Source organism: Neoarius graeffei, chromosome 6 (genome assembly GCF_027579695.1).
Source record: "Neoarius graeffei isolate fNeoGra1 chromosome 6, fNeoGra1.pri, whole genome shotgun sequence".
Lineage (NCBI taxonomy): Eukaryota > Metazoa > Chordata > Actinopteri > Siluriformes > Ariidae > Neoarius > Neoarius graeffei.
Window position 1 is genome coordinate 45,797,069 of NC_083574.1, and position 23,375 is coordinate 45,820,443.

A 23,375-nucleotide genomic window follows, 5' to 3' on the forward strand; every position below is an offset into this window, starting at 1 on the left:
AATTTTTCTCTTTAAATGATACATTTTCTCAGTTTAAACATTTGATATGTCATCTATGTTCTATTCTGAATAAAATATGGAATTTTGAAACTTCCACATCATTGCATTCTGTTTTTATTTACAATTTGTACTTTGTCCCAACTTTTTTGGAATCGGGGTTGTACTGTGCTTGATTGGCCAGCCAACTCTCCTGACCTGAACCCCACAGAGAATCTACCGGATATTGTCAAGAGGAAGATGAGAAACACCCAACCCAAAAATACAGACGAGCTGAAGGCCGCTATCAAAGCAACCTGGGCTTCAATAACACCTCAGCAGTGCCACGGGCTGATCAACTCCACGCCACACTGCATCGATGCAGTAATTCATGATAAAGGAGCTCCAACCAATGATTGAGTGTATAAATTAACTGTCATGCTCCGCCCCGGACATCCATTCCAGAGATTACGGATCTCTCACGCCAGTGCCAATCCAGATCCGGGACTGGAATTCCATCTTACCTGTATTCACTTCCTGGTTTTCACCACTGCCTATAAATACGCCGTTCTCAGACTCTGACTTCGCCAGAACGTCTCATTTGCTACTCTAGCCATTTCTGTGCCTTTTTGCATCTCATGTTTTTTTTTTTGCTCTAGCTATTTGTTTTTGGTTCATGGTTTTTTGCACTAAGGTTTTTTTTCTTGTTCATGGTTTGTTGCACTAGCGTTTTTGCCCTTGCCTATCTCGTGTTTTTGTCAAGTTTTTTGTCTCTTTTTTCCTGGACTATTTTTGCCATTTGTTTCTTGTCCTGTTTGTTTACCTTTTGCTGTGCCCTTTTTCCCTGGATTAAATCACCTTATTTATTGGATAACTGTCTGTGTTCTGCTTTTGGATCCTATCTCACCACACCTCCACCACTCCTAACAGTATGTTCTGGCCAACATGGATCCAGTGGAACTCACCCGTCTGAGAACGGCCATCCAGCAGCAAGGGACTCTCCTCGGGACCCATCAACAAGACCTCCAGCAGATCACCCAGAACCTTGCCACCCTGTCCAACTCTCTCAACCTTCTCACCACACAGATGCAGTGCTATCAAGCCGTGCCTACCCCTGCCCAGCTGTCCCCTACTTCAGCTCCTGCCACTGCTTTTCTCTGTGAGCCAAGACTCCCAGCGCCTCAGCTCTACAATGGAGAGCCAGGTACTTGCAGATTGTTCCTATCTCAATGCTCATTGATCATGGAGCTGCAACCTCTGACCTTCCCCACAGAATGCTCCCAGGTGGCATATATCGTCACGCTCCTCACCGGCAAGGCCAGGGAGTGGGGGACAGCGGTCTGGGACGCTGATGCTCCCTTTTGCTCCCATTTCAAAGATTTCTCCGAGGAGTTGGGGTGAACTTTTGACTGCTCTCTGTCCGCCCGGGAGGCAGCTAGGGAACTCATGGAGATGCAGCAGGGTTCCCGGTTTACCTCGGACTACGCCATCGAGTTCTGGATGATGGCGGCATCATGTGGTTGGAATGAGAGCGCCCTGGTCGGCGCGTTCCTGCATGGCTTGTCCGACGCCATTAAGGATGAGCTGGTATTGCGGGAACTTCTGTCGGACCTCTCCAGTCTCATGGACCTCGCCAACCGCATTGATGCCCAGATCCAGCAATGGAGGAAAGAGAAGAACCACCCCAGCTTCACCTCCTCTCCACCTCCCGCCTCGTCCGTCGAACCCATACAGGTAGACCCGGTACGGGTGTCAGTGGAGGAACGACAATGCCGGCGGAGCACAGGGGCCTGCTTCTACTGTAGTCAGCAAGGACATATCTGCTGAGCCTGCCCACTAAAAGGATGAGCCCACCAGTGAATCGAGGGGCCCTGGTGGGCAACGCTCGGAACCAGCCCCCTGCTGATCATTCGTTACTCCCTGTCATCATCATCCATGACAACCAGCATCACCATCTCCAGGCCCTCGTCAACTCAGGGGCGGACAGGAACCTGATCTGCTCCACCACCGCCAAGCATCTGAGAATCCCGCCACTTGCCCTCGATGTACCTCTCACTGTCCTGACACTCAGTGGCACCGGCTTGACCACCATCACCCACCTTACCGCCCCGCTCACCCTGAGGATTTCCGGTAACCACTCAGAAACGATCCAACTCCACGTCATGACCGACCCCCACGTACCCATCATCCTAGGATTACCCTGGTTAACGCAGTACAACCCCCAACTTAACTGGGCTGACAACACCATCCTAGGCTGGAGCCATTCCTGCCTAGCTTCCTGCCTGAACTCCACTCTGCCTCCCGCCAAACCACCACAGCCTTCAGCCAGCAAGTTTCCCGACCTCTTTCACATGCTTCTGGAATATCTGAACTTAAGACTCATGTTCAGCAAGACCCAAGTAGTGTCCCTCCTTCCTCACAGACCCTATGACTGTGGAATTGACCTCCTGCCCGGGACGGCGCCACCTAAAGGGTGACTCTACTCTCTCCCGTTGAAAGGCAAGCCATGGAGAAGTACATCTCTGAGTATCTGGCAGCTGGGATCATCCACCCTTCCTCCTCCCCAGCAGGGGCGGGATTCTTCTTTGTGGAAAAGAAGGACAAGTCGCTCTGCCCCTGCATTGACTATCGAGGTCTCAACGCCATCACAGTCAAGAATTGATACCCACTACCACTCATGACCACGGCCTTTGAACTTCTCCAGGGAGCCAAGATATTTACTAAGTTGGATTTACGCAATGCCTACCATCTCATGAGGATCAGGGAGGGGGACGAGTGGAAGACGGCCTCTAACACCACCACTGGCCACTATGAGTACCTCGTGGTCCCTTTCGGCTTGACCAATGCACCCGCAGTCTTCCAGGCACTAGTCAATGATGTCTTAAGGGACTTTCTTAACATCTTCATCTTCGTGTACCTGGATGACATCCTGATCTTCTCTCGCTCCCTGAAGGAACATCAGGGCCACATCCGGCAGGTCCTCCAATGCCTGCTAGAGAACAAATTGTTTGTCAAGCCAGAGAAGAGCGAATTCCACCAGAGCTCTGTCTTGTTTTTGGGGTTCATCATCTCCCCGGCTAGGATCCAGATGGACCCCCTCAAGCTTGAGGCAGTCGCTGACTGGCCCACCCCATCCTCGCAACGAGAGCTCCAGCATTTTCTGGGGTTCGCCAATTTCTACAGGCGCTTCATCCGCGACTTCAGCACGGTGGCCGGAGCTCTCACGGTGTTGACCTCAATTAAGACCCCGTTCAAGTGGGGGGAGGAAGCAGAGAAAGCCTTCTCCATGCTCAAGCGCAAGTTCACCACAGTACCCATTCTCACCATACCCGATCTGACCAAACAGTTCATCGTGGAGGTCGATGCTTCCGAGTCCGGGGTCAGAACCATTCTCTCCCAGAGGGCCAATGATAACAAGGTCCACTCCTGCTCCTTCTTCTCTCACCGGCTGTCCCCTGCTGAACGAATTTACGACATTGGTGACAGAAAGCTGTTGGCCGTCAAGCTAGCCTTGGAGGAGTGGAGGCACTGGCTCGAGGGGCCAGATCTCCCCTTCCTTGTCTGGACCAACCACAAAAACCTAGAATACCTCAAGTCTGCCAAACGCCTTAATTCATGGCAAGCCCGATGGTCTCTTTTCTTCTCCCGGTTCCGATTCATGCTCTCCTACCGCCCAGGCTCCAAGAACAGTAAACCCAATGCCATGTCCAGGATATTCTCTGCCCGCCAGGAGGAGTCTAGTATGCCCGAAACCATCCTCCCTCCACGCTGTCTGGTGGGGGCTGCCCTACTTGAGGTAGAGACATTAGTGCAGAAGGCCCTGGAGCAGGACCCAGGAGAAGGTAACTCAAACAACATACCACCTAACCATCTGTTTGTTCTCTGTTCTGTGCGAACCCAGGTGCTGCAGTGGGGTCATGGCTCCAAGTTGGCTTGTCACCCGGGAGCTGCTCAAACCCTGGCACTCATCCAACAGCACTTCTGGTGGCCTGCCATCAAGGAAGACATCCAGGAGTTCGTGGCAGCCTGCGACACATGTGCCCAGAACAAGACGGCCAATCGACCCCCTGCTGGCTTGCTAAGACCGCTCCCGATTCCTCACCGACCCTGGTCTCACATCGCCCTGGACTTCATCACAGGACTCCCCAACTCAGGTGGCAACACATGCATCCTCACAGTTATTGACCGTTTCTCCAAGACAGTCCATTTCATTCCTCTGCCCAAGCTTCCCACAACTAAAGAAACCACCGACTTACTCATCCTTCACATTTTCCGCCTACATGAACTCCCCACTGGCATCGTCTCCAACCGGGGTCCTCAGTTCACTGGGCAGTTCTGGAGGGCCTTCTGCAAACTCATTGGGGCCACCTGTAGTCTCTCCTCAGGTTTTCATCCTTAAACCAATGGCCAGGTGGAATGGGCCAATCAAGATTTGGAGGTGGCACTCAGGTGCATGGCGTCCAGGGATGCCGGTTCTTGGAGTAAGTATTTACCTTGGGTCGAGTACGCTCACAACACTCTCCCTTCATCTGCCACAGGTCTCTGGTCCTTCCAGTGTTCCCTCGGTTACCAACCACCACTCTTCCCCAACCAAGAGGAGGAGGTCGCCGTACCCTCAGCCCAGACCTTCATATGCCGCTGCAGGAGGATGTGGGCATTGGCCCGGAGAAGACTCAGTCGCTCCGCCCTAGCATCCAAGAGGCAGGCTGACAAACGCCGCTCTAAGGCACCCACCTACCGAGTGGGGCAGCGAGTCATGCTCTCCATTCGCCATCTGCCACTCAGAACCATCTCCCGCAAGCTGGCACCCAGATACCTAGGACCCTTCCTCATCAGCAAGGTAATCAATCCATGTTCCGTCAGACTGGCATTACCACTCACCATGCAACGTATTCACCCCATTTTCCACGTGTCACAGCTTAAACCTTTGGTTTCCAGTTCTTTGCAGTAATGGAGAGTTCTAGTTCATCCCCTATAATCTTTAATTAGTTTTATTATAATGTTCTGTGTTTTACAATTTTGAAGAAAAATCAGCACATTTGCTGAAGTTGTTCAACAAAACTAGAGTACAACTGTACCGCTGTTAAAAAGTAAAATTTATCAGATCGATATACTATTTTGTTTCTGATGACACAGCAGGTTATGATGTCTCAGCTCCAGATATTTAACACCGTGATGGCTGTTAAAGGATTTGCTTCAAACACGATTGTCTTATGCACTTCTTTTCACAGACCATTTCACCACAGAGTTAAAGGAGAATGAGAAATAGGAGCATAAGGCAAAGGCCTGGACAGATGAGAAGTACATTGGAAAAAAAAGGACCGGAACACCCACATACCTCAGCCAGAGGCCTCAGACACTGCAATGCATCATGGGAGCAGGCCAAGAGACTAGGAAGTAAGATGAGGTGATGCATTTGGTACCCTGACATGATCTCAGGGCATTTCCATTAAAAAACACATGACTCACTATGTCAGTGGCTCAGCATCACACCACTCTCTCTCTCTCTCTCTAAGTGCAAAGGTGGCACATTCTAAAAAATTCATCACCACTGAGAAGTAATGGTAGGGGAGTTTAACTGCTTTTTCCAGTGCCTCACTGTACTAAATGGTTCTCTCTGGTTGTACTTGCTGTGAGCATTGTAAAGGCTAAAAGTGTGGAATACACACACACACACACACACACACACACACACACACACACACACACACACACGTATACTCACTGACACTCACACACAAACACATCCACACACTGCAGTGAAGTGAAGTGAAGTGTAGTCCCTGCAGAACAAACCCCCGGTATTACATTTACAATTAGCTTAAAAAGCAAAGGTCACAGAGGACAACAGCATGTGTGTGAGATCCAGTCCATCACCCAAGCATGTGTGAATCACAGCTGTCACCGTGTCACTGTGTTGGATCTCACAGTAAAATGATGGATGTGCTGCCAGCGCTCACTTTCCCTATCTATGTGAAAAGCTCTAAACAGAATAAGAAACGAAAGTGTGTGCGTGCGTGTGTGTGCGTGTGTGAGAGCCTAAACCCCAGAAGAGAGGCAGTTGTATCCACTCACTCTAGCAATATACCTATGTTAGAAAAGGTCCTAGAATTAGCCTATGTTTGCCTTTGTTTCTGTAAATTCAGAAAAAAAAATTGTATCCGACTCATGTTCCTGAGTGTGCATAAATTTATGCATCAGAGGACTAATATAAATCAACTTGATCATCTTTACACCATATAGTTTCCATGGATTACTGCATTTTTTTATATCAATGCAATATTTATATTCACTTTTATAATTGCTTATTTATTAGCTAATAACTTATTTATAACAAAAGAAATGGTGCATAGCCGTAAGCCATAAACAAATGCCTTACACAACTGTCAAAGCTGCTTTTAACGAAAAAAAAAAAAAAAATCTGCTGACCAACCACAAGTGAAGGTACTGAGGTTTAGTACATATTATTCAAAAACTGACATAAATTATTTACTACTACCATAAAACTAATGAGAAATTAGAAGTATATGGTTCTCTTTTATTGCAGAATGTTGAAAAGCTGTATCTTCTTTAGCTTGAGGGTCAAACTTTTATGGCTTAATATCTTAAAATCAGAATGGTTATACTGCAAGTTGCTTGAGAATGAAGAATGCTAATCAGAAGATAATCACTAATTAACAGATTCTAGCATTTCTGTTTTGGTTGGTTGTTGAAAATATAGAGGAATGCGAGATACACTGCAACCCCGCTATAACAAACTCTTTTACTATGGTATACAATTTTACTACTGTAACAAACTAAGTTCGTGTCCCCTGCCTTTAATGACAATAAGTCAGAGTCTTAAAAAAAACATCACTGTGTCACGTCCATGCCTGTTAGCATTGTGTGCGCCGAGCACCATTAGGACTAATGACAGTACTATGCACCTGTTCTGGATTAGAGTGCAATCACAGCATGCGTTTATAAGCACTCTCTAAACACACAGACTTGGTGAAGTGTATGCGCTGTACCTAGTGTCTCACATTACCAAGCCTTGTACCTATGTATTGCTTTTCTGGTTTTGACTTTGTTTTGTGTATTTGGACTTTGCCTCCGCCATTTTGTTTGTGCTTTGCTTGACCATTGCCCATTTCACGACCCTGCCTTTGTCTTATGTGTTTAAACTGTTTGCCTGCCTGTTTGTAAATAAACACTCCAAATGCAATTACATCCGTCATCCGCTTGCTTACATGACACACTGAGCCATGCGCTCCTCTTCCCATCAGAGACAAACAATAAGTAATCAAGTCTGCAGTCAAGTGAATGATACGTGTTAATGCTATAAAACAAAGGCTTAACGATCCTCACTTTGGTGTCAGTGACTAACAATTATCAAGAATGGTGATCAAAGGATCGATAAAAGGATTACTTGACTGCTGATACTGCTGAACTTAACACCAAGTTAAAGCACCCCACCCAGCCCCACAGCGTGACATAAATGACATCATCAGTGATTTGCAACACATGAATGAACTGAATGGTGAAGATTTCGGTGGGGTTTACATTAGACCGTATCAGTGGATCATCAGATTAACGTTTTTAAAACGATTAGTGTGCACACAGCAACACCAATACATGATTCGCGTGCACACAGCAACGCCAATACACGGATACGCTCGGCTCCGCAGGCATCCTGCGCTCCAAATCACTCCGCCCTGAACAGCGAGTGCCCTCTGGAGGGTGCGCACTCCGGCCCTGCGCAGCTCACAGAGCGCGCGAGTGTAGTGCACAAGCAGTGATTTGGGACTGAGCCGCTGTGTGTGTGATCCCAGCACATATCACTTACCACTTGCAAGTGGAAGGATGGCAAGCCTAAAGACAATCATAACTACACAATGGGCAGTATTTGCATCAGTATTTGCAGTATTTTCATACTTTTATACTCTTTAATGAAAGGTGATACAAGGCTGAAGTCCGCGCCGTTTTTCAGCAGTCGCGTCACATGACCAACGCCAGCGAATCAGGAAGGTGGATGTCACAGTGACGTTGTCCAATGACAACACCAGCTAGAGCTCAGCACAGCGTATCCGCGTATCCGCGTATTCTGAATGTTTACACAGCACCGGACCAGACACGATCTGGATTGAATACGTGGACGCTGGCGGTTTCCCGGCGTTTCCAGGCGTTTTAATGTAAACGGACAGTGCATCCGTGAAGAAAACGAGACAGATACGGTCTAATGTAAACTTGGCCAGTAATCTCTGATTACCAGTAATCTCTGTCATTTCCATAACAGATGCCTTAATTCGTGATCCTTTAACTCAGTCAATGAACTGTGATAGTAACTCGGAAGGAGAAATTCATGATGAGAATGTGCCTAAAATGTTGCATATAACATGAGTGTTTGGTGTGACAAGTGGGACGATTTCAGTTTTTTGAACTTTTCAGTAAAACAAACTATCTGGACATCCCCCAAAGAGTTCATTATAGTGGGGTTGCAGTGTAGTTGGAGGTGAGACTGAGAAGATAGATGCGGTAGAACAAGACAACAAAATTCACATTCATGCATTTAAGCTTTAATTTTAGAAGATTTGTCCCGACCCAATAACGCGATTGAACTGCTGTATCACTCTCCTCTCACTATTTATCATCACTCTGAACAAGTACAAAGCAGAGGTCAAATAAAATGTCCTACCAGTGAGTGAGTGAACTCAGGCGCATGATCATTTCTGTCTGTGATGGTGATGGTAGCAGTGGCAGTTCCTGTTAATCCAACCTCACTTCCTGCCATGTCTTTAGCCACAATCTCCAGCTCGTACTGTGTGGTGGGCAACGTCTGCAAGAAGAAATAACATAGAATTATTGTTTTCAAAAAGTTACCAGACAAATCAGAATGCATTTGGCTTGATGTTTCGAAGAAGCCCAGTCATCGGAAGAGTTAACTGGTCTCAAGCGATTCAATTTGAATTCAAGTAATTGTTCAGTCAATGCTGATTTACCATTTGTTAAGCTTCACCAATAAGCAATAAAGACAATTACATCAGTTCTAAAAAAAAAGTTCTATTTACACTTTCCTTAATGTGGTGAAACAGGGGAAATTAAACACTAAGCAACAAAATGCTTTATTGACTTAAAGAAAATAAGAATGTAGCAGATTCTCTGCGCATATGCTTAAGATTGCGTGTTAACCACAAAGGTTCATCAGTGAATCACCACTGAACAGATGAGCCACAAACCTGAGCGATAAAAGTGATGCTGAAAGAAGAGCATCCTGGATTAGTGTACAGTGGTGCTTGAAAGTTTGTAAATCCTTTAGAATTTTCTATATTTCTGCATAAATATGACCTAAAACATCATCAGATTTTCACACAAGTCTTAAAAGTAGGTAAAGAGAACCCAGTTAAACAAATGAGACAAAAATATTATACTTGGTCATTTATTTATTGAGGAAAATGATCCAATATTACATATCTGTGAGTGGCAAAAGTATGTGAACCTTTGCTTTTAGTATCTGGTGTGACCCCCCTGTACAGCAATAACTGCAATGTTTCCGGTAACTGTTGATCGGTCCTGCACATCAGCTTGGAGGAATTTTAGCCCATTCCTCCGTACAGAACAGCTTCAACTCTGGGATGTTGGTGGGTTTCCTCATATGAACTGCTCGCTTCGGGTCCTTCCACAACATTTCGATTGGATTAAGGTCAGGACTTTGACTTGGCCATTCCAAAACATTAACTTTATTCTTCTTTAACCATTCTTTGGTAGAACGACTTGTGCGCTTAGGGTCGTTCTATTTTGGTCTCATCCGTCCACAAAACATTTTTCCAGTAGCCTTCTGGCTTGTCCATGTGATCTTTAGCAAACTGCAGATGAGCAACAATGTTCTTTTTAGAGAGCAGTGGCTTTCTCCTTGCAACCCTGCCATGCACACCATTGTTGTTCAGTGTTTTCCTGGTGGTGGACTCATGAACATTAACATTAGCCAATGTGAGACAGGCCTTCAGTTGCTTAGAAGTTACCCTGGGGTCCTTTGTGACCTCGCCAACTATTACATGCCTCGCTCTTGGAGTGATTTTTGTTGGTTGACCACTCCTGGGGAGGGTAACAATGGTCTTGAATTTCCTCCATTTGTACACAATCTGTCTGACTGTGGATTGGTGGAGTCCAAACTCTTTAGAAATGGTTTTGTAACCTTTTCCAGCCTGATGAGCATCAACAACGCTTTTTCTGAGGTCCTCAGAAATCTCCTTTGTTCGTGCCATGATACACTTCCACAAACGTGTTGTGAAGATCAGACTTTGATAGATCCCTGTTCTTTAAATAAAACAGGGTGTCCACTCACACCTGATTGTCATCCCATTGATTGAAAACACCTGACTCTAATTTCACCTTCAAATTAACTGCTAATCCTCGAGGTTCACAAACTTTTGCCACTCACAGATATGTAATATTGGATCATTTTCCTCAATAAATAAATGACCAAGTATAATATTTTTGCCTCATTTGTTTAACTGGGTTCTCTTTATCTACTTTTAGGACTTGTGGGAAAATCTGATGATGTTTTAGGTCATATTCATGCAGAAATATAGAAAATTCTAAAGGGTTCACAAACTTTCAAGCACCACTGTAAAGTGCTCTGATATTACAGTGAGGGAAAATTAGCATATAATACCATCTTGTGTTCCCAATGTCCAGCTCACAACCAAGAGTATTATGTATCACAGATACCCTGCAGATTTGGATATTGTTTATAAAAAAAAAAAGAAGTTATTAAACATTCTTTAAAAAAATCTTTCTACAGTAGCATGTGCTTTTATTAAAGATAGAAAGAAAAGAACACTGGCCTTTGTTATTTTTGACTGATGAAGACTAATTGGTCATGTTTCTTAACAGAAATGTGCATTTCTAGCAGAAGTGTTCCTCCTTATATCGAAAATAAATCTTATTCCCAGACGAAAACCCATATACTCTAAATAATTACTGGGTTGTTAGCATTTGTAATAGCATGCCTCATGCAAAATTGCAAAGCAACAGCATGTTATACATGGTGAAAGTGTTAATATAAACATTTATTTTCCCTACTGAAATTCCACTCAGTGCCATTTTAAGTACCAGTGTAATAAAACCCATCCATCTGTTTCATATAATCCCTAGGAACCACATGGCTCATGCAGTTCACTGTTTCCACCGTGCTCTGTTTTGTCTTTACTGATCTTCCACTGTGTATACTTTTTCAAAGGCAACCTGGAGCACAGTGTTAGGGTTTTGCTGGGATTCGAACCTGGTTCGTTGGTGTGATAATCCAGCAAACCCCCACTAGGCCACCAGGGGGATGACTCAAATGCAGAGGCGTGAGGCGGAAGTAGAAAAAGAATCAAAAGGTTTATTTAAACTATATACACTATATACAGGGCAAAACAAAAGACAAAAAAAAACCAAAGAGTATAATCCAAAAGAAAAGCAAAGTGCAAAAATACAAAAGCTAAGAAGATCAAAAAACACAGTACAAAGGAAACTGGAGATAAACATAACAGCACAAAGACTCCGTGACAAGAGGACTGAACTCAGGGGTATAAATAGACAAACTAATTAAGGACACAGGTGAAGATAATTAGGCAATTAACACAAACACAAGACACAGGAACAGTGGCGGCCTCTAGAGGCCAAAATAAACACGACATGAAAAGGAAATAACAGCGGCCTCTAGAGGCCAAAACAGTCCTAGTCCTAACAGGACCCCCCCCTCTAGGAGCGTCTCCTGACGTTCCCAGGGCGATCCGGATGGGCCGAATGGAAGTCCCGACATAGTTCTTTATCAAGGACATCCCGAGCAGGAACCCAGCAGCGCTCCTCAGGACCATAGCCCTCCCAGTCCACCAGATATTGCAACCCGCCGCGGACCCGGCGGGAGTCAAGCAGGCGATTCACAGTGAACACAGTCTGCCCCTGGAAGATACGGGGGGGTGGGGGGTTCCTAGGGGCAGGGGCATACGTAGATGTCAGTACGGGCCGTAACAGGGAAACATGGAAAGTGGGGTTGATCCTCAGAGTCCGGGGCAACTGGAGCCGGTAGGAGACAGGGTTCACCCTGCGCACCACCTTGAAGGGGCCAATGTAGCGAGGAGCAAGCTTGCGGTTCTCTACCCGCAGCGGAAGGTCCTTAGTGGACAGCCAAACCCGCTGCCCAGGGCGGAAAGTGTGTGCAGGTCTTCTGTGGCGGTTGGCCTGAGTCTGGTTGGTTCTGGAGGTCTGTATGAGGGTCTTCCTGACCTTGCTCCAGGTCTTGCGACACCGTCTCACATATTGGTTGACCGAGGGCACCCCCGCGTCCTCCTCCTGGTCCGGGAACAGAGGTGGCTGGAACCCGAATTGGCACTGGAATGGCGACAGCTTGGTGGCCGATGACTGCAGGGTGTTGTGGGCGTACTCCGCCCATGGCAGCCAGGTGCTCCACGATGTCGGGTTATCCATAGCCAGGCCTCGCAGGGTGGTTTCCAGGTCCTGGTTGAGCCTCTCCGTCTGACCATTGGACTGTGGGTGAAACCCAGAGGAGAGGCTGGCAGTGGCTCCGATGACCTTGCAGAACCCGTGCCACACTCGGGAGGAGAACTGGGGCCCTCGGTCTGAGACGATGTCCTGTGGAAGACCAAAGACTCGGAAGACATGATTAAACAAAAGTTTCGCAGTTTCAAGAGCAGAGGGGAGTTTGCACAGTGGTATGAAGCGGCAGGCCTTGGAGAATCTGTCAACTAAGACCAAAATGACCGTGTTACCTTGTGACTCAGGGAGACCCGTGATAAAGTCGACTGCCACGTGGGACCAGGGACGCCGGGGAATGGTCAGAGGATGCAGGAGACCCTGGGGACGCTGTCGTGGGTTCTTGGTTCTGGTGCAAACCTCACAGGACAGGACAAATGACCTTACTTCCTGCTCCATGTTAGGCCACCAGAAGCGTCTTTTCAGGAAGTCCAGGGTCCTCCGAGCTCCCGGGTGGGCGGTGAGAGGGGAAGAGTGACCCCACTGGAGAACCTTGGCCCGGGCTTGATGTGGGACGTACAAGAGGCCTGGTGGCCCCGTCCCAGGACCGGGGTCCTGGCGTTGGGCTCGTCGGACAGCCTCCTCAATACCCCAGCGGACAGGGGCCACAATCCGGGACACAGGGATAATAGGCCCGACTTCATTCTCCCTGTTAGTGGCAGAGAACAGTCTGGACAGTGCGTCAGGTTTGGTGTTCTTGGAGCCGGGGCGGTATGAGAGGGTGAAGTCAAATCGACTGAAAAAACAGGGCCCACCTAGCCTGTCGAGGGTTCAGTCTCTTGGCTTGCTGGAGGTACTCCAGGTTCTTGTGGTCAGTCCAAACCAGGAATGGATGTTGTGCTCCCTCCAGCCAGTGCCTCCACTCCTCAAGGGCCAGTTTGACCGCTAGCAGTTCTCGATCCCCCACATCGTACCGGGACTCAGCAGGACTCAGGCGGTGGGAGAAGTAAGCGCAGGGGTGCAGCTTTCCTTCCGAACGTTGAGAGAGCACCGCGCCGACACCACTGTCCGAGGCGTCCACCTCCACGATGAATGGTTGGGAGGTGTCCGGGAGAACCAGAATGGGTGCCGTGCAGAAGCGGTCCTTGAGGTCTTTGAACGCCTTTTCTGCCTGAGGAGACCAGCCATAAGATCCACCTGTCCCTTTGGTGAGGTCTGACATGGGTGCTGCCACAGAACTGAAGTTCCTGATGAACTTGCGGTAGAAGTTAGCGAATCCTAAGAACCGCTGAACCTCCTTAACGGACTTGGGAGTAGGCCAATCCCGGACGGCCAGGGTCTTGGCAGGGTCCATTTGGAGTTGGCCTGTCCGTACAATAAATCCCAGAAAGGAGACCTCGGGAACATGAAATTCGCATTTCTGGGCCTTGGCGAACAGATTGTTCTGTAGCAGCCTCTGGAGAACCTGGCGGACATGGTGGCGGTGCTCCTGCACGGTCTTGGAAAAGATAAGGATGTCATCGAGGTAGACAAAAACGTATAGGTTAATCATGTCCCTTAAGACGTCGTTGATTAGGGCCTGAAAAACAGCTGGTGCGTTGGTGAGTCCGAAGGGCATCACCTGGTATTCGTAGTGCCCAGACGGGGTGTTAAAGGCAGTCTTCCACTCGTCTCCCTGTCGGATACGGATGAGGTGGTATGCGTTCCGTAGGTCCAACTTGGTGAAGACGGTGGCGCCTTGGAGCAGGTCGAAAGCTGTGGACATCAGCGGAAGGGGATATCGGTTGCGCACAGTGATCTTATTCAGGCCCCTGTAATCAATACATGGTCGGAGCCCCCCATCCTTCTTGCCGACAAAGAAGAAGCCGGCTCCAGCAGGTGAAGTGGAGGGTCGAATAAACCCAGAGACCAGGGCATCTTTGAGGTATTCCTCCATGGCCTTGCGTTCTGGCTGAGAGAGTGAAAACAGTCTGCCACGAGGAGGGGTAGTCCCAGGGAGCAAGTCGATGGCACAGTCGTAGGCCCGGTGCGGAGGAAGAACGGCGGCCCTGCTCTTGCTGAATACCTCCTTGAGATCCCAGTACTCTGTGGGAACTTGAGATAACTCGGTGAGATCAGGGGGCTCGGCAGGAGACACAGGAGAGCTAGAGAGCAGACAAGAGGCATGGCATGCAGGGCCCCATTCCACAACCTGGCTTGTTACCCAGTCTATGCGAGGGTTGTGGCGAGTAAGCCAAGGAAGGCCTAGAATAACTGGGAACTCAGGTGAAGGAATCAGGTGCAGGGATATTTCTTCCTTGTGACCTTGAGACTGGAGGAAAACTGGAGAAGTAACTTGGGTGACTCTTCCATCACCTAACGCTTGGCCATCGAGGGCAGACACAGACAGTGGGACTTCAAGAGGTGCAGTCGGAATATTGATGCTTTGGGCGAAGTGAATATCCATAAAGTTCCCAGCCGCCCCTGAGTCTATCAAAGCTTGACAAGAGTGGACAGACTCACCCCAGGAGATGGAGACCGGGATGTAGATTCCTTGGCCAGGGAGTCCGGGAGAGAGGGTAGGCCCCGTCACAACCCTCCCTCGGCTGGACGGGGCGGTCCTTTTCCCAAGAGTTCGGGACATGATGCTCGGAAGTGACCAGGTTTGCCACAGTAGATGCAGCACTTGTCCCTCCTTCTGCGCTCCCTCTCAGATGCGGAGAGGCGAGTACGACCCACTTGCATGGGTTCTGGACAGTCACTGAAGGAGGTAGACGGTCTCCAGGTAGAGGTAGGGAGGCTGGGGGGGCTCCAGGCTTGGTGGCGTTCTCTCATCCTGTTGTCCAGACGAATAGCATGTGAGATGAGGGTTTCGAGGTCACTTGGGCATCCAATAGAGGCCAGACCGTCCTTGATGGGGTCAGACAGACCATGGTGGAAGGCTGACACCAGGGCAGTCTCGTTCCATCCACTTACTGCTGCGAGTGTTCGGAACGAGATGGCGTAATCTGCGACGCTTCCTCCTTGCCGGATGGACATGAGCTTTCGGGCTGCGTCGGTACTGATGTCTGCCTGATCGAAGACCCGAAGCATCTCTTCAGAAAACAGCTGGAAATCAAAGCACTCAGGTCCCTGTCTTTGCCAGATAGCAGTAGCCCAGGCTCGCGCCTTACCAGCTAATAAGGTGATCACAAAGGCAATCTTGCGGCGATCCGTAGTGTAGGTGGTAGGCTGAAGCTCAAAGGTGAGTTGACACTGGGTAAGGAACTCTCGGCACTCACTGTGCTTGCCGTCATACCTCTGTGGTGCAGGAAGGCTGGGTTCGCGAGGTGAAGAAGGCAGCATTGCAGGAGGCACTGGAGCAGGAGTGGGAGCTGGATCAGGAGCAGGAACTGGATCAGGAGCAGGAGATGCAGGCAGAGATGTCAGCTGTGCCAGGGTTTTCCCAATTTGCTGAAGCAGTTCCTCGTGGCGAGCGAGGGCCTCACGTTGGCTGGTGAGCGTACGTCCATGAGCGTCCATGGTCGCTCCGAAGCGTGTCAAAGCTGCCATAATTCCCTGAAGGTTGGCCGGGTAGACAGTTGAAGCAGCCTCTGCTGAGTCGGTCATGACGGAGTCTTTCTGTTAGGGTTTTGCTGGGATTCGAACCTGGTTCGTTGGTGTGATAATCCAGCAAACCCCCACTAGGCCACCAGGGGGATGACTCAAATGCAGAGGCGTGAGGCGGAAGTAGAAAAAGAATCAAAAGGTTTATTTAAACTATATACACTATATACAGGGCAAAACAAAAGACAAAAAAAAACCAAAGAGTATAATCCAAAAGAAAAGCAAAGTGCAAAAATACAAAAGCTAAGAAGATCAAAAAACACAGTACAAAGGAAACTGGAGATAAACATAACAGCACAAAGACTCCGTGACAAGAGGACTGAACTCAGGGGTATAAATAGACAAACTAATTAAGGACACAGGTGAAGATAATTAGGCAATTAACACAAACACAAGACACAGGAACAGTGGCGGCCTCTAGAGGCCAAAATAAACACGACATGAAAAGGAAATAACAGCGGCCTCTAGAGGCCAAAACAGTCCTAGTCCTAACACACAGAGAAGGATTAAATGTCCCTTTTTATCTTCTGGATGTTGTTCAAGGCTTTATGGAGAAGTAAAGCACATGAGAAGACCAAATGATCTGAACCATTTGCACGACTATTTCTTGACTCGCCCTAATTATGCAGTTTCATAGAAAACGATTGGGTAATAGCAAGAAAAATAATTATACCCCATGCAAGCATCATCCGACTTCCAATTTCTGCACATATTAGAGTGGGATCTGCAATTTACTCCTTCTACACGATTCTGAAAGCCTATTGAAATCACGATTCATGATATGTTACAATGCAGGACTCAGAGCAATTAAGTGGCTTTGCTCCTGACAGTGGTAAGAGTGAGAAGTGGTGCATGTGTGGGTTTATTGGTTATTAGCAGCACGAGTATCTCAGCCTGAAGAAAATGCACTGAATACCACTGTAAAAATATCAGCAGTCTTCCACTTTGAGAACAAAGCAGACCAAGGGTAACAACGTGTGTGAGATGTTTTTTGTGTTACTGTCCTTGGCACGACAGTCAGTCAGTAACACTTATATCAAGCAAATAACATTGCGGCTTTCCACTTCTGCCATTGTTAGGTTACTGCTCATAGAGAGAGAGAGAGAGAGAGAGAGAGAGAGAGAAAGAGAGAGAGATCACAAAGTGTGCCCCCCATTAGTCATTACCCCTCTAGCTCATCCCTCCAAAGCAGCAACTATAGACAGAACATCAGGGTTTTTTTTTTCCTTTTTTTGTTTTTTGTCTGTTCATATATCAAACTAACTGGTCTGACAGACAGGTCATAAACGCTTAACTGTGCACCATTTCTCAAGTCAAGTGAAGCTTTATTGCCATTTCTCACATTACATACAAATATAATGTTAGGAAAGAAATCTGTTTCCCTAGAATCATGGTGCAGCACTTGAAGCATGAAACAATTAAATAATATTGGCTGGCGTTGAGTGGTATATCAGATATATTGCATGATATTGAATGAGTCGAAGATGAGTTCAATATCATTCTAGCTGAATGGAATATACATATCTGATATGTACTATGAAAAAAAACATTATTATTATTATACACTTTCTTTCCCAGTTTTTTAAGACGAGTTCAATATCATTCTAGCTGAAAGGAATATCTGATATACGTACTATGAAAAAAAATTATTATTATTATTATTATTATTATTATTATTATTATTATTATTATTATACACTTTTCCAGTTTTTTTTTATGTTTTTTATGAATAATCTGCTTTTGGGTATGTTGTGGGTAAGGAGCTGAATAAAATTTTGTTTTTTTGTTTTTTTTCCAATGAATTTTGTTTTGTAACAATGCACCACAGGCTTCAACTGTCAAATAATTGTCAAAGAGAATTGGTTCCAATAACTTCAAAGTGACTTGTAGGCAGGGCCCAGGTAGTCCAGAACCACACATCTGCACCAGGACTGAGTTCATCTGCCAAGTTCAGTCCCAGATTCTACTATATGTGAAGCCTGGGCTGGCTGGGCAGCAACACCTGGGGACTCCTCCCTCTCAGGCAAGATCCTTTGGGATGCTTTCCTTCAACACAAGCTTTACAACAGGGATGTAACCGAATACGAATGCATTATTCAGACTGAAAAGATAATATGTTCCAAAGGAATACAAATACGAATACACAGAGAATAGATTTTCATTTATTTATTTATTTACATTTTATTATTTATTTATTTTATTTTTTTAAGAAAGCTTGCCCAAACTGGCAGCTGCTTGAAACTAGATCTTATTGAAAGTGGGCTTCTGCAGGATGCAGAAAAATTAATTAATTAATTAATTAATTAATTAATTAATTAATTAATTAATTAATGTCGCGTGATCATACTTCATACCATGAGTAAAATTAATATAAAGCTTGTAGGACAAATAAAGACCGCATGCATTCACATGAATATAAAATGTTCATTCAGTCATCTTGAGTAACTGCCTGATCAGGATCATGGCGATTTAAATGAGGCTAATAGTTTGTTTATATTTTGGGAACCAAAGCCAACAAAATTGTAAAAAATATTGCAAGTGAGTACAAACAACAACAACGAGAGCAAACAACCCAATGTATATCTCTGGTTGAGACCAAATTATAAATTAAATATGATGTGGAAGTGCTCTAAATTGACCGTAGGTGTGAATGTGAGTGTGAATGGTTGTTTGTCTCTGTGTCAGCTCTGCGATAACCTGGTGACTTGTCCAGGGTGTACCCCGCCTTTCACCCGTAGTCAGCTGGGATAGGCTCCAGCTTGCCTGCGACCCTGTAGAACAGGATAAGCGGCTACAGATAATGGATGGATGATGGATGGATGATGTGGAAGTGTCTGACCCAAGATTCATTGTTTTTTTCACTGTTTCTGAGAGCGTCCATTTCATTAAGAAAAAAAAAAAGGTTTAGATCATGCCCAATACGAATTTACAGTACCAGTCAAAAGTTAGCACACTCCTACTCATTCACAGGTTTTTCTATATTTGGACTATTTTCTACATTGTAGAACAAGACTGAAGGCATCAAAACTATGAAATAACTCATGGAACATATATGGAATTATGTGATCAACAAACAAGTGTTAAAAACAAAACAACAAAAGAAGTTTCAGGTTTTAAATTCTTCAAAGTAGCCAGCGTTTACCGTGATGATGCTTTACAGACTATTAGCATTCTCTTAACCAGCTTCATGAGGTAGTCACCTGGAATGCTTTTCAATTAACAGGTGCTTCGTCAAAAGTTAATTAGTGCAATTTCTTGCCTTCTGAATGCGTTTGAGATCAAACAGTAAATAGTAAATAATAAAAATACAGTAAATAGCCCTATTCCACAACTGTAGTAATCTATGTTATGTCAAAAAACGCTGAACTAAGTAAAGAGAACGATATCCATCATTACTTTAAAACATATAGTGACTTTTAATTAATAAAAATAAATAAATGAATGAATTAGAAGGTGTGTCCAAACTTTTGACTGATACTGTAAATCCAAATGCAGTTATAAATGTGGTAATTTGGAGCAGTATGCAGATACAAAAACAGATACAGATAGTGACATTGCATCCCCCCCCCACATACACACACTTTCTAGCGCTACACAAAAGAAAACAAAAAATCTGTGATTAAAAAGTCTTTTTTTTTTTTTAGTAATTTATTGAATTACCCCCAGTGTGGGACAAAGTGTAAATGTAGTCAAAGACAGCCACAAATACACACTCATTATTTCTCTGTCACTCTCTTTAACCTGCCAGAAAAGAAAATATCACTTTGTCACAACCAGTGTTCTCATTCACAACACTCATTCTCCCATGGTTCTGCTTGAACACTGAACCAGACAGCTTCGTCTGTTTTTGATAATAAAGTGTGATTGTGCCATAATCCACCTGACTGGAGATCAGTGGAAAACCACAGCAGGGTACATGGAGCTTTCTGCTGCATGTGCTGTTGCAGATGGTCACAGAGATTGGCTAGGATGGATGTCACCAACAACCAGCTCAGAAATTATTAACCACTGATAAACAGATGGTCCTTCACAGGCCTGTGAGTAGGAAAAAAAACATCCATCTGGATGAGACGAAGGTTAGAGAAGATTTAATCTCACTGGTGTCAAACCCCTCGCATGAAACTCCTGTGTGACATGACAACATCATAATGAGTAAAGTGATTCCCGAGTTCTTCCATTCTGCTTTATCGGCCAATCACGTTTGTGACCTTCTGGGAGTGACTGAGAAGGTTGTCAAAGGCACTTCGACACTAAATCAAAACTAATGGCCAGTTCCTGTTATTATTTCTTTTCTGTTTTTCAGAGATTAGCATTAAACATAACATTTTGTACATGAATCTGAAAAATGCTTTTTGAAACATATTCAAAATTACTTATATCAAATTACTGTTGAATTCTTGATTCTGATTGGTCAGAAGGTGTTGAGTAGCCTGTTTGTTCAGGCACCCTCGTGGTATAGATGTCTAGAAGTCCATGACTATCATGCGAAATTACTGTAGCTTTTATACAAGCAAATAAACAAATATCAACAAAAGCTACATTTCATCCTTTAAACTAATGATTTGTCTATCTACATGTGAAATTTGAGCTTTAGCGGGGCTTCACTACTGTTTCCAGCTGGTCAAAACTCTTAGTTTTCCTAATTTTCTATAGCAGCAGCTCTGACAGTAGTTCTAGCTGTAAGGTTTATATTAAAGCGAGACTGCCTTTCAGATTTTTCAAGTTTAGGTCCTAAAAAGAATTTTTCCTGACACCCAATTATTTTTGTTTAGTGGACCAAAAGCTACTGAATTCAAATCACAGACTTCCAATTTTATTAGGTGTTTTTTTTTTTTAAATAGAACAATTAATGAATTTAGGGCCACATGGCCGTAAATTCTCCACTATTTTTTCTTGCTTCACCATGATGCAATACAAGATACTGCGTCATGCATCACGTGGTAGGCTTTCCCCGTTCACGCAAGGCATTGTGGGATACAAATTTGAAACAGGAGAGAAAAATGGAGGATGCGAGTGTGCGAATGAAATGTGAAAGACCGACTACAGTAACGGAAAGCGAGAAGAAAAGACATTATGTTGCAAAGGAAAGAAAACATGGGACCAAACTAATAAATATCGGTGGTTAGCGAGCACCTCGGTGTGATCAGCTGTTCGTTTAGCGACAGAATGATGGAACTGTCAGTGCACAGTCAAGGTAAACCTGTAGATGGCAGTAACGCAACACTGGATGCCAGCTGCCATAAAACCCAAAAGAAGAAGAAGAAGAATATGTGTTATGTTATGTTGAATATGTGTATATGTTATGTCGTGCACACGGACTTCCTCTGTCCGCTTGACTGCATGAAGTGAGTGAGTTCATGCACGTTATTTGCGAGGGAATCCCCTCAAATTAAATAACTTCCCAGCCACAGAATGGCCTGTTTTTTTTTTAAGATATTACAGAAATAAACATATCACAATAACCAAATTTCAGAGGGAACTAAATTTCACCAATTTTATGAAATCGAAAGGCCGTCTAGCTTTAACGTGCTACTTCTAAAATGTTACTGCCTATATAATATAATAAGCATTATATGGCAGATGATTCACATAATTTGTTTTGACCATATGTAATTCTTAACATGGTGAAGTTTTATGTTATGAGATGTTTCTTTATGTAGCATTTTGGAAGGAGTCTCCAGTGTCAAGAACAATCACAGTAACAGTCAGAGAACAGTCGGAAAAGTCTTCAGGACTGAGAGCTTTTCACTCTGGACATCCCACAACATGAATTGTAATTATAAAGGAATAAAAAGTATGATGTCATTGTTTCATTAATTACAAAATAAAATAAACAAACACAAACAAAGCTGGGACACTGCTATGAGATAAGAGGGAGAAAACATGGCATCTTGTTCCAGTTTATTAAATATTAACTATGAACTACATTAATACTTAAAAAAATCAAACAAGCTGACCTAAGAAAAGTTCTTAGTGCACTACAGGTATAAATGTATTTGCCAGCATTCTTGGATTATTTTAAAATAAATATTTAAGTAAAAAAAAATGTTGCACATACAGTATTGTGCAAAAGTCTTCGGCACATGTAAAGAAATGCTGTCGACCAAAAATGGCTTAAAAATAATGAAATGAAATGTTTCAACATTTAAAGAATACTATAAACAGCAGTAAGCCATAATAAATTAAACAAAGTCGATATTTGGTGTGAGACGACCCTTTGCTTAAAAAAAAATAGTAGTCTCAGGTACAGTGAGTGCAGTTTTATGCGGAAATGAGCTGTAGGTTTTACTGAGTATCTTACAGAACCAGCCACAGTTCTTCTGGACACTTTGCCTATCACACTCGCTTCTTAATTTTGCAGCAAAACCCAGCAGCCTTCATTATGTTTTCTTTTTTAATCTGAAAAGTGTCCTCTTATGTAACATGCTGCTCAGATACAAACTTTTTTCTCTAACATTTAATTTTGTGCTGGAAAATGAATGTTTGGGCTCTAAAATGTTTTTGTACTGACTCGATAATGTAGAAGTCATAAAATAGAAGTCTATAACAAAGTTTGTCCTTTTTTTCATCCTTACACCCTGTAGGCCAATTGGCCTGTCAGTTGGCAGCCTCTCACGAGGCTGTCTGTGTCTATCGAGAGCACAAACGTAATATACCACTGGCTTGTTAGGTCTGTTGCAGCTTCACAACCATTCACACCTACGGTCAATTTAGAGTCACCAATTAACCTAACCTGCATGTCTTTGGACTGTGGGGGAAACTGGAGCACCCAGAGGAAACCCACGCAGACAACATGCAAACTCCGCACAGAAAGGCCCTCGCTGGCCGCTGGGCTCGAGCCCAGGACCTTCTTGCTGTGAGGCGACAGCACTAACCACTACACCACCGTGCCGCCCAAAAGTTTATATGAAAAAAAAATAGGGTGCCTAAGACTTTTCCACAGTACTGTATGTTCAAGCAATATCGAAGCAGGCTACAGTTAAATAAAATGAAACTAGAATTGTATCAGAATTGCTAGAGATATTGGCAGCCAAGTGTAGAAAAGGTAAATCATTATGAACCTCTTACAAAAAAATTATTTCAATGACTTCATTTAAAGCTGTGATCACACAGTCACGCTTAACTCTTTTGTTCTCTTTGGCCTCCTCTCCCAAACCTTGTGCTTATTCATTCATCCTTCTTCCATCCATCAAGAACATAATGGTCCATACAAAAGCCTTGGAGAAGCCTTTGGAAATTAGATGAATAAAAAAAGATAATATGCTCTCTGATAAAGAAACACCTTATAAACTCTATGTTCATATCGGCCCTTTTTCCCACCTTTTATTCCTGTTGGTTTGCAGTAATGGTTTCCTTTG

The 23,375-nt window shown here is 44.8% G+C and overlaps 1 protein-coding gene across 1 annotated transcript in view; it reads right to left on the reverse strand.

The window, feature by feature from the left end:
* Positions 1-23,375, reverse strand: part of cdh13 (cadherin 13, H-cadherin (heart)) — a 925,252-nt gene that overhangs the window by 168,156 nt on the left and 733,721 nt on the right. Inside the window, exon 9 of the mRNA XM_060923723.1 lies at positions 8,651-8,791. Within this exon, the coding sequence (XP_060779706.1) occupies positions 8,651-8,791 (141 nt within the window). The remainder of the gene's footprint in view (positions 1-8,650; positions 8,792-23,375) is intronic.